This window comes from Humulus lupulus, chromosome 8 (assembly GCF_963169125.1).
Source record: "Humulus lupulus chromosome 8, drHumLupu1.1, whole genome shotgun sequence".
Lineage (NCBI taxonomy): Eukaryota > Viridiplantae > Streptophyta > Magnoliopsida > Rosales > Cannabaceae > Humulus > Humulus lupulus.
The window spans coordinates 78575676-78588237 of record NC_084800.1 but is presented as its reverse complement, the minus strand read 5'-3'; the positions used below and the strand labels follow the sequence as shown (position 1 = coordinate 78588237).

The following is a 12562-nucleotide window of genomic DNA, read 5'->3' as shown; positions in this document are numbered from 1 at the left end:
TATCATCTATTCAAAAAAGTGGGGTTCACTTAAATGTAGGAAATTATTATTCTCCTAAGAAATTTTACTTACTAATTTCACCATTATGATATGGGTAGGTGAAGAGATTGTTTATACTAATGCTTTTATTTGTAGATAAAATCTCCATTTCTTATAGTATTTTCAATGGTATTTATAACTTTATTGTAAAAGAAATGCATATATATTATTTTTGGGAGGATTTTTGGCTTTGGGATTGTTGGATTTGTTTTTGTTTAGAAATCATTATATATATATATATTAAATGCAAAATACTAGTTTAGCTTGTGTGTTTTTCCTAAATGCGTGATCATTTTCAATATTTTGTTATAATAATAATTATATAATATTGTGTTTTACCAAATGGATCAAAATAGTACCCACTCGATTTTGGTCAAAACCTTTTCAAATATATTTTTTATTTCTCAACTCATCGACCACCTTCTTTGTTTCTTAGAACTCATCGCATCGCTAACACCTCAATAACTAATTTTATAATTGAAAATATTTTGACCAAAATCGGGTCTAGAGTACTATTTTGAGCCATTTTGTAAAACACAAAATCTGAATTGTCATTTAACAAAACATAATGACTGATTATATACAAAAAAAAATACATATTTTCCCTATTAAACTATATTGACAATCGACTTTTACATAGGCAGTTGTCCCAATATAATTAACATAAAATGCAAAAAGTGACACGAAACTTTTGCGTCTTATCCATTATATATATAAATAAAAGACTGACGTAAATGTTCAACTCTTTTACATCCCTTTTTATTTGGTTTTTACTTCTTTGGGGCCGCCAGGATGTCATTGCAAAAAAATATCAAAATAGGCGTCTTTCCTGCTTGAAAACTATGAAAACCCATTATTCTAGTTTTGTTACAATATCAAAATTATAAATGCAACAAATTTATGATTCTTCGCATGTTTGACAAAATGTAATTCTTTTACAAAATTACATTTAAATAAAGCTATTTGTTTAGTTATATTTTATATAAGATATCCATTTTACTTGATTAAATACTCTCATGTCACTACAACGAAAAGGGTCACAGTCGTCCCTAATATTGAGTATTAGCGGCGACAGTTTCGCTTCTAATAAATTGAACGTCGCCCCCAATAATTATGATTCCTAGATCATATTTCACTCCTGATAATAAAAAGTCGCCGCTAATAATATAATATTAGCGACAACTTTTATATTATTAGTGGCGACATCCCATAATACTTTTATATAATTTAAAAAATAAAAAATAAAATAAAATATTTGTTTATAATATCAAAATTAAATATGCATAAAAATAAAATTATTAAAATTAATAATTTATTAAAATTACACAACTAATACAATATTATCCAAATTAAATATGCATACCATAATATATTAATTAAAAGTTATTGTTTAATACAATAATATATAAAACATCTCAACCCTCGGCGTCCTCTCTATTGTCCCCTTCTTCTGGTATCTGCAGTTGCTGTGGTGTGTGCAGAGGTATCGACCATGGATACTGTGGAGGTAACGATGATCCTTCGGGTCCATACATGTATGGATAAGGATAGGGTGAAGGTTGAGACAATGTTCTACTCATATGAGGAGGCAATGGTTAGGATGAAGGTCCGCTCATATGAGGATGATAAGCCTGAGGGTACGGAGGCATAGGCCATTGATGCATATTTAGTTGGGCCGAAGGACCCTGTCCCGACCCTCGACCCTATAAAGACCCTATCTCGACCCACGACACTATAAAAACCTTATCCCGACCCTATAAAGACCATATCCATACCATTGACCTTATCTCGACCCTATGAACCCTATACAAACCCTACCCGACCCCTGACCTTATCCCAACCCTATGAACCCTATCCTAACCCTATAAAGACCCTATGAACCCTATCCCGACCCTATAAAGACCCTATCTGTAACGCCCCAACCCCTGGGACCGTTACGGTGTGCCTTGTAAACAGTGCTAAACTCGCTAATCGAGTCATTTGGCCAAAATCGTGAACTAAGCATGATTAGCGGTTTAGGGATTAAAAACTTTGGTTAAGATGTAACGTTTCACTAGAACGTTTAGTATATACATTGGGATCCCGAAAATATAATTTCAGAGTTTATTACAGAAAATATTTACAACAGGCCGTACTAAGCGGCAAAACAGGGTTCAACCCTAGTTCCACTTTAAACCTCGGCCGTGGCGGACGAGCAGCTGCATATGTACACGTCATCACCTAAGCTCTCCAACTCAAGGATGGTCCAGCTTTCTCCTGCCTTTACCTGCACCACGTAGCACCCGTGAGCCGAAGCCCAGCAAGAAAACATAATATATCATGATATAATATCAACAATAACCAAAGTAACCATTCAGAACCAACGGTCCATACAGTTAGGTGACAATAGCCAAAAGTCACAATAATGAGCATCGCTCCCTCTAGCCATGTGATGATAGGGTCACCAGGGCTCAACTGATAAGTGATTCTTTCATATGCTTGGTTAGGACAGGTGCAAGGTGATTAGTCACCAACATAACCTTCCTCACGACTCTAGAGTCGAAACTATGGACAACGTCCCTTAGCCATGTGACAAACAGTCACCGGGGTCATATACCTTGGCTATAGTCATCTGGTCGTAGACCAGGCAAGCGCTTATAAGTTCTTCGACCCTTTGGGTCGGTCTAGCATTAATACCCCATATGAGTCATTCAATGCCGTTCTCGATTAGATCTAATCTTTATTTGGTCTGGCGTTCACAACGCACTGCCATCTTTGACCCTTAGGTCGGTGAAACACGACCAGTGCTCAGCCCGTGGTGAACTTAACTAATAAGTTACAGCTTCACAGACGGATTTGACACTATTGTCGATTCTGACTAATAAGTCAGTGCCATACACAAGTAAGCCATGCCACCAAACATATATCACATGTCCAATATCCATAAACAAGGTATTTAGCATGCTTACTAACAAATACTAGTACATTCAGGACCATGCACAACCACAGAGGCTCAAGCTCTGAACAATATCATACCCAGTATACAAAGCATGTCCTAATCACATGTTCCTCGTGCATCATATGCAATCCATCCAGCTATCTAACATGCACCAATAACAGCCATGCATGTCACATTTAATAGTCAACCAACATGCATCAAGAATAGCCATGCATGTCATACATAATAATCAACCGACATGCATCAATAACAACCACGCATGTCATACTCATTAATCAACCAACATGCATCATAACAACCATGCATGTCTCATATACACAGGGTGCAGTTTTCTTACCTCAAATCCGAGCTAGAACCAATAAAAGAACGACCCTTGAGAACGGTCAACCTTTAAGCCCTTAGCGGTCACCTAATCATAACCAAATATGAAATACCATCAATAACATGATAACTAAAGGTTCCACACCAATAACTAGCCCCGAAGAGATCAATCCAAACTAATCCAAGTAGTAGGGACACTCTCGAGGCCCATAGCTAAGTTCCCGGGGTCAAAATGAGCAAACGGGGTGAAAACAGGGCAAGGGCTGCGGCCCTAGCACCTTGGGCCGCGGCCCCCAGAATTTCCAGAGGCAAGCGCCGCGGCGCCCCACACAAGGGCCGCGGCGCCCAAGAACAGGGCCGCGGCGCCCAACCCAGAACCATTCTCCAACGTGTTTTCAACACTTCAAAGTCCCCAAAACCACACCTAAACATTCCCCAATCATCAAAACAAAGTTCCCAAGCTTCCCAATACCTCAAAACCCTCAAAACCCAAGGTTCAAACGAACCGAAAACTCAACGATTCACAAAATCAATTCAAAGCTTAGAAACTCGGAATAACTCAAAACTTAAACTTCAAGTACCTTTGATTGGGTTGTTTTCCGTCAAATCCTTCGGTTAAGAAGCTTCTATTATTTCCTAGGATCGCTATGCCTCGACCCTCGCTTGATTCCGACTCCTAGAACTCAAGATATCTTCGAAAACACTCAAACGGTAAAACGGACCGTCGAGAGAGAGAACGAGAGGTGTCCTAACGTACGTTCTTATCTGACAAGCTACTTCAAGCTTAAGTAACCTCAAATAAAACCTAGTGCTCGGGGTCCCGAAAACACCCCCGGGGATACTATAGTCAAAACTTCCAGAATTCCATCCTGATCTCAAATACTCCCAATCCATCACCAAATAAACATTTCTATTACCCCGAAGTTGACCCCGTTATGAAAAAACTGCTAATCCATTATATATGACCGTCTCATGTCGAATAGCTCGAATATATCTCCATAATAATAAACTCTCATTCACAAATTACATTATGCACCCAATTTACAAACATGCCCTCAACAGGCCAAATTACCAAAATGCCCTCATAACTAACATATGAGCCCATATGCATGCATTCACCATCATATAATAATATAATTCACGTAAACATGCATATAATCATTAAATACTATAATAAATCAATTATGGCCCTCTCGGCCTCCTAATCAAGGTCCTAAACCTTATTAGGAAATTTGGGGCATTACACTATCCCGACCCCTAACCTTATAAACCCTATCCCAACCCTATAAATAGCCTATCTTGACCCCTGACCCTATGAACCTTATCCCAACCCTATAAAAACCATATCCCGACCCTATTAAGACAATATCCCGACCTCCGACCCTATGAACTCTATCCTGACTCTATAAAGACCATATCTCGACCCCTCGACCCTATCCCGACCCTATGGACCCTATCTTGACCCTATAAATACCCTATCACGACCCCCGACCCTATGAACCCTATCTCGACCGTGTAAAGACTCTATCCCGACCCCCGACCCTATAAAGACTCTATCCTGTGACCCTCGACACTATCCTGACCCTGTAAATCTACAAAAAAAATTGGGCAGCATCTCCCCTATACTAATGACCTAGCCATTTGTAAACAGTTAAAAAAAACAATTCAAACAACACATTATAAGTTTCTTCCTTATATCTTCGCAGCACAAAATTTTTTTAGAGAATCTGCTTCACTATTACATGCAAGTTCATAACCTCCCTTATCATCGCAAGACACAATGTGTATCTCAGAACCTACTTCACTATGGATGAATATTTAGGATATTTAAATTTATCTAACAATAATTAAAAACAGAAAACAAAATAAAACAAAAACAGATTATAAAATTATACATATATACACATCCACTATACATATATATATATATACACATACATATAGGGACACACACATATATATATATATAAATTAAAACAGAATCATAAAATAAAAAAATATAAACTGAAAAATAAAAATAAAAATATACATATATATATATAATGGTGGTGATGGCGTCGGTGTGGCGGAGAACCTGACAGACCCAACAAGAGAAAGAGAGAGGGACAAGGGCAGAGGGGTGAGGCTCCGGGGAAGGTCTGAGTCCCGACGAGAGAGAGAGTGTGTCACGACCCGAGCCCTAGGTCGTGGCAGATTTGTAATATCCATAACTTGGGTGGTCAAAGGTCAAACTTTGACCCTCGTTGAAAAATAGTCCTTATAAATGATCATTTAATTTATATTAAATCGTACTATAATTATAAGTTAAAATAATGAAATAACTCCTATAATTATATATAAAAATATTAGTAATAAAAGTATGATCACTTATCATTATACATAAAACAATAATATTCCCACAGTTATGTAATCACCAAATAGTTAAATTTAATAAGTCATAAACACCCAAAATAATACCTAGCATCCACCATTCCTCATCCCTAACTGTTTCATAGCTCATTCAGATATACCGATCATTAGATTCGAAGTCGAATACATACGCAATGCTCAAAAGATAAGACAATGACACGAAATAGAAATAGGCTAAACACATTGGCTCCATCGATAATTCATCTTTTCCACGTTCGCGTCACTAGGCTCCTGGAATGGGAGAGATAGGGGTGAGCTTATAAAGCCCAGTAGGAAAACAACTAATAACATAGGACCCAAAAGTTTAATACAACCCCTGCTGTAGAGTCCAAGAACTTTACTTAGCTAGTTAGATAGTAGTATAATAAGTAATAATAGTATTATCTCTATGACTGTGGATTTTTGGTTCAGACCAGGATTTATTTGGACACTCATAGTAACACTTGTAGATTTTCTAAGTTTAACCTATAGTTTAGGAATATTAATTTTAACCTAAGGTTTGATTAATATGACTGATATTGAGGGTAATATCTATTATATTATAAGGTTTAGATAAGATCCAATAAGATTATAGCACATGTCATGTGTATGTTTAATAATGATTAAGTATTTTGAGGAATAAATTTATTAAGGTTAAATTTTGAATATCCTAGGGTCAGTCAACAACTTTGAAAACGTTAGAGGGCTTAGTCAAGGCTGTTTACTCAATTCAAATTAAGCTAAAAATGTGTAATTTCGTGTTTAAATATTCAGGGTATGCCGATATATCGCAGCTATAGGGGGCGATATATCGTAGAACGAAAAAAAAAAAACGTCGCACGATTGCCTCGGGCATACTGGCCCAGGCGATATATCGCCTCCTTCAGGGCATTTTGAAACATTTTGAAAATATTCTCCATTCAAATCTTCAACCTCTTGATAAGTCCAGCATCTTTTTGAACGAGTCTTTAGCCTCTGCTGAACGATAATTCAAATGTTTTTCACTTAAAAAGCCATTATTTTTATTCAAGTTAAATGAAGATCTTTTCATTCCTAAACTCTATAAATAGGACCTAGTACCCAGCCATTTATTCATCTATTACTCTAAGTTCAGAGGCTGCAAGTTGCTAGGTTGGTGTGAGAGTGTAAACACTTGGGTTGGGAATTATAAGCTTGATCACTATAAGCTTACCAAACACTTGGGCAGTAAGGCTCTATTCACATTTCAGTTCAAGGTTTAGATTGGTCATAGAAGTACTCAAGGTATCCCAAACTCTAGTCCATTTCTGTATTATTTTCTTTAAAGTTCTCATAGTCTTCTACTCAGTATTCTAACATTATTCCTATTCTTGGTTAGGAAATCTAAGTTCTTGAGCACAAGGTTTTTGGTAAGTATATTTTGGATAGTACAGTTCCTTCATCACTTTCATCCGTTTTCTTCAATATACTCACCTTATTATAAATGGTTTTTAGGAGTGTTCCAAGGTCCCAAATCTGTTCTCATATCCCGGTAAATTGGTAAGGAAAATAGGATAGGATTTATGTGTTATATGATTTTATATGTTATCTTATGATTTTATGTTATGTAATATGCTATGTTAAGTATGTTTGTAGACTTGGGCATATGACCTATACAACTAACAAGCCCCAAATAGATTATGGGCATATGACTTGCTTAGCTAGCAAGCCCCACTAATTTAATGGGCATATGACTTGTTTAGTTTATGGGACCCCAAGTAATAATGGCCATTATAGTATGTATGTGACATAAGTGTTATGATATGTTTTATGTTACATTGTGAATTTTATGTATATGGTTATATGTTAGATTTTCCTTGCTGGGCATTAGGCTCACTCCTTTTTGTTTATATGTGCAGGAAAATAGCTTTAGTGGCGGGAAAGGTTCTTGGTAGTTTTGGGCATGTGTATTGAGGCGGAATGGATTCAAAGAGTCGAGAGTTTCGATTCGAGGATGAAGTCTTTACTTATGGTTTTATGTGTATTTTTCCGCACTTATTTATGTAACCTCTTTTAAGTACAATTATGTTATGTTTTAATTTTAAAACAATGGGATCCCATATCCTACTTTAAATTTTATGTAAGTTTAACAATTTGTTTTTACAAGTTTTAATAAAGTTATGATCTTTTCACTTGTAAGTTCTATTAAGGATTAGGGTCTATGTGTAGTTTTCATTAATGGTCCAAAGTCTAGAGTAGTTGGGTCATTACACCTGCATGGTTAGCTTTGAAAACAAAACATACATCATCATGTATAAACCAAAATAGAGAAACCACAAATAATCATAAGAGCATAGCTACAAGTGCACATCACACCGTCCACTAGATCTCTAGTTCCCGTTACCCACCATAGAAAATCCGACATCCTAAACCGGGTAGCCGGACCTGATAACCACCACAAGGGGGAGGCTCAGAACACTTCCTGTATACAGATGCTAGGTCTTTACACCTACAGGTGAGTGGACACTTGATCTACCTATGATGACACAGAGACTAGGTCGTGAAACAACAACATGCACCAATCATGATCACTATGGCTCTCATCGGTATAACCAAATGCAGGTAAACATGAAAAGAAAGAAACATATTCCCTTTATATTTTAGAAAATTGGGCAGCATAATAGCTACATTTGAATAACCCAAAAATCATAACCTGCATAAATAAGTGAACAAAAATATATATTTGGCACTCAGTGCCCTCAGAACAGATCAGAAAACATGCAGGTTAAGTTTTCAATTTTTCAAACATTCTATAAATATCAAAATTTGGAATATGTTGAATGCAATTTAATACCAGTAAAATAAGTCCAATAGTCTAGTTGAGTCCCTACCTCTTTAGAATTTAATCCTAAGCTTATCGATGATCTTAGAATGATTTAGTCCGATTTTAATACCACGTTTTTCCTACGTGCACCAAATGAGCAAACAATTATCATCATAGCATTCCTTATTCAAAATCGTGTCTAATGACATATAATATGACCATATTTAAAATTTTAAGTTCCGAAACCTCACCCAAGCGGTGCACAATAGCGGTTGGTGGCAGTACCGGAAACGTCAACGAATATATGCATGGCATATATCAAAACAATCCTCTCAATGAGTACATCACGAAAGTACAGCTCCTTTGCCCAAATGACCTCCGATGTCGCCGGAAAATGCTTCCAAAGGGGCGAAGATACCCAAAATCTCGCTGGAGAAAAATGGCGAGTTGACCGGAATGACTTAGTGGGCGACGATCCTTTCACGATGCTGATTCCAACGGTACCACCCACTCGCCAAACGGTGGTCGGAGTTCACCGGAAAGGCACCTCAAAGTTTCGACGGCAAAACTTCGAAGTGGCCGTACAGGCGCGTCCTTGCTCCGATGGTCACCAAACTTTGGGATTTTCGTCATCACCAGTCAGGGAAGCTGCAGCTTCGGCTCGTGTTGGAAATGGCGCTCCGACGGTGGTCTGATTGGTTGTGGCCGTGATTGGTTTGGAGAGAAAAAAAAGGAAAGAAAAGAAAAAGAAAAAGAGAGAAGAAGAAGAGGTTTCGGGGAGAGAGAAGGGAAAAGAAGAAGAAAAAAAAAGGAGTACTGACTCCTTTACTCAGGTGGGTCCCACCCACAAAAAAAAAAATTAATAATACTTTTTTTTTCTTTTTCTGAGTCTCTACAGAGAGAGAGAGAGATGGGGGCGGAGGGGGCGCGACCATGGGGAGGGGCAAGGAGAGAGAGAGGGGGATGGGGGCGGAGGGGGCACGACCACGAGGAGGGGCGGAGGGGCGAGGTGAGAGAGAGAGAGGGGAGGGGGGTGAAGGGGCGAGGCTCCGAGGAGGGGCGAGCAGAGAGAGAGAGAGGGAAGGGGTGGAGGGGGCACGACTCCTATGAGGGGCGGAGGGGTGGCTCGGGGAGAGGGAGGGAATGGTTGATGAGGTTTGGGGTGTTTTTGAAGAGAAAATCGCGAATGAGGGAGGAGAAGTCGAGGGAAGGTGATATCAGGGTCACTATTAGCGGTGACATGTGTCGCCTCTAATAGTTGTCCCAAATATTTTTTTTTATTGACGTGGGGATTATTAGCGGCGACACGTGCCTCCGCTAATAGTCTTATATATTCATGTTGGTGGGAAATTTCTCACATTTTTTCAGGGTATTTTGAATTTATTAGCGACGATAGATGTCGCTACTAATATTAGCAATGTTGCCACTAATACTATTTTTAATTAAAAAAATTTACCAGGTGTGATATCAGCGAACATGTTTTATAGCGGCTAATTATACTATTATTAGCGGCGATTTTCCGTCACCGCTAATAATGTCGCCACTAAAGTACATTTCTTGTATTGAATATAACTTTATAGATTCAATAATACCAAAATATATCTTGGTTACTAATCTGTGTAATTAATATACATAATTACGTATACATGATAGTTAGCCTATACAAAGTATACATAATTATTAAGGAAAAATTACACGGAGTGTCCAGTTTTAGAGATGTCATTCAATTTTTAGGCACTCTTTAAAAAAATTAATTTTATACCCAATATTTATTTGAATCTACCAATTATGCCACTTAGTCATACTTAAGTTATATGTGTATAAGCAATAGGGTACTATGAGAAATGTCATTATAATAATGGGTAAAATTTAACTGAATTTATTTAATAGTTAATTTTAGTTAACCAATCCTAAAAATCGGTACTTATCAAGGAATCCCAATTATTAATGATAATTACGTAACATGCACCAATCGTAACATGCAATGATTGGGCTATATATAACTTTTATTGAAAATTTTGTTGGGCTCTCCTAATATTAATTTTTCTCTTGGCTAGCATAGCCATTGCCCTATAAATATTTATTTATATATATGGGACATTATAAGATCTAGAGTTAGTGATAAGATAACCAGCTCCTATATATAAACAAAGAACGTACGTAGGCTTTTCTACGCTCAATCGTACTAGTCTGATCGTTGCACTTTATAATGGAGCTCAGTATTGCCTCAAGAGAAATAATTAAGCCATCCTCGCAATCTCTCCATCTGAAACCTTACAATCTCTGCCTTTTTGATCAGCTCATCCCTAATACTTTTCTCTCTGTCATTCTCTTTTACCCAATGCATGATCCCAAAGTAGTTGATCTCTCCGAAACCTTAACCCAATTGAAGAAATCCTTGTCTGAGACACTCACCTTGTACTATCCACTTTCTGGGAGAACAAAAAATAATCTATGCGTAGAAGATTTCTTCACTGGTGTTGCTTTCGTAGAAGCCAGAGTCAAATGTCAAATGTCCGAGTTCTTCCAAGGAGAAAACGAGTTGCAGAACCAACTAGTCCCTTTTCAACCCTTTTGCCAGGAAAAAACGGATGTTCCCCCAATCGCCTTCCAACTGAACGTGTTCTCTTGTGGTGGAATTGCGCTCGGCATTTCCTTGGGCCACAAGAATAATGACATTGCAATGCTAAGCAATTTTCTCAAATCTTGGACAGCTTTCTCTACTGGTTCTCCTGAGAAACTAATAAAGCCTGATCTTTCTTCTCCGGCCATTCTCTTTCCTCCCAAAACAAATCATTTTCTCAACAAGTACACATCCTTGATGGATCGGTTATGGTTCAGCGAAGGAGATTATGTCACAAAGAGGTTTGTTTTTCGTGCCAAGTCCATAGAAACTTTGAAAGAAAGAGCCAAAAGTGAACGCGTTCCAATCCCATCTCGCAACTTGGCCATTTCGTGTTTGATATGGAAACACGCAATGGCAGCTTCCTGGGTGGCATCTGGATCCCATAAGCCATCCATAGCCGGCCAAGCAGTGAACATGCGACCGCGAATGAAGTCCGGTCACCATGGAGATGATTCTCTGGATGGAGCTTTAGCCAACTTCTTCTGGTGGGCAATGGCATCTTTTGATCCTAACGATTATAATGTTGAGATCAGTAGCAGCACTGATGTGGAGTTAAGCGAATTGGTTGTACAGATGAAGGAATCAATAACGACTGGATTTTTCGATGAACATTATATTTCTCAACTGATGACTACCAGTAATAAAGAGGGGTTGATCACTGATGTTGAGAGCCAGCTAGAGCTTATGTGTTCCTTGGAGTTAGAAAATCCTGACATATTTGTGTTCACAAATTGGAAAGATTTTTTCAAGGACATTGATTTTGGGTTTGGGAAGCCATTGAGCGTAGGAACCATAGGAAAGGTTGGCCCTGCTTTTAGGAATTTGGTCATATTGGTTGATGCTGATCAATGGGGTAAAGGTTCAGTAGATGCATTTATTACCCTAAAAGCCAAAGAAATGGCTCTCCTGGAGAGTGATGAAAACTTTACTTTTTACCTCTAAAAATTCTATATATAAATGCATAGTAACGTGTAATAAAGAGGGTACAAATGTTAGGTGTATCCCTGAGCGCAGTAGCTGGTATATCACAATCGTAGAGCCACAATGTTGGCCTTGAAAGGTACGTAATGTATCTATATATTTCTCTGAATAATGTGTATTTCTTTGTGCTAATTTAATGCCATTCAGTGTTGGCCTTGATAGAATGCTTATCTTATCATTTAGTGGTGAATATATAATATATATATAACTTTCTTCGTCACCACGTCAAATTTGTTGTAATAAATTTCCTACATATACATCATCAAAAATCATGAACAAAAATGGTTATGGCTTATATATTGTGCAGACTAAAATAAATAAAATGTGCTTGTATATATGTCCTTTAACTTTTGTTGGTGCCAAAACAAGCCAGCATTGAGTGTAGGTGCGTATGTATATGTGCACATGCATATAAGTCAAAATGTCCATAAGATACGATTAGTAGCACTCTACAGCCATATATGTCGAATATCTTATTGTTGTTGAA

The 12562-nt window shown here is 37.7% G+C and overlaps 1 protein-coding gene across 1 annotated transcript; it reads left to right on the top strand.

The window, feature by feature from the left end:
- The first annotated feature begins 10390 nt into the window (after nucleotides 1–10390).
- LOC133797898 (stemmadenine O-acetyltransferase-like) lies at nucleotides 10391–12239 on the top strand. Its single transcript, XM_062235999.1, has one exon. The coding sequence runs from the start codon at nucleotides 10678–10680 to the stop codon at nucleotides 12034–12036; it is 1359 nt and encodes a 452-aa protein (XP_062091983.1). The 5' UTR covers nucleotides 10391–10677; the 3' UTR covers nucleotides 12037–12239.
- Nucleotides 12240–12562: the final 323 nt, after the last annotated feature.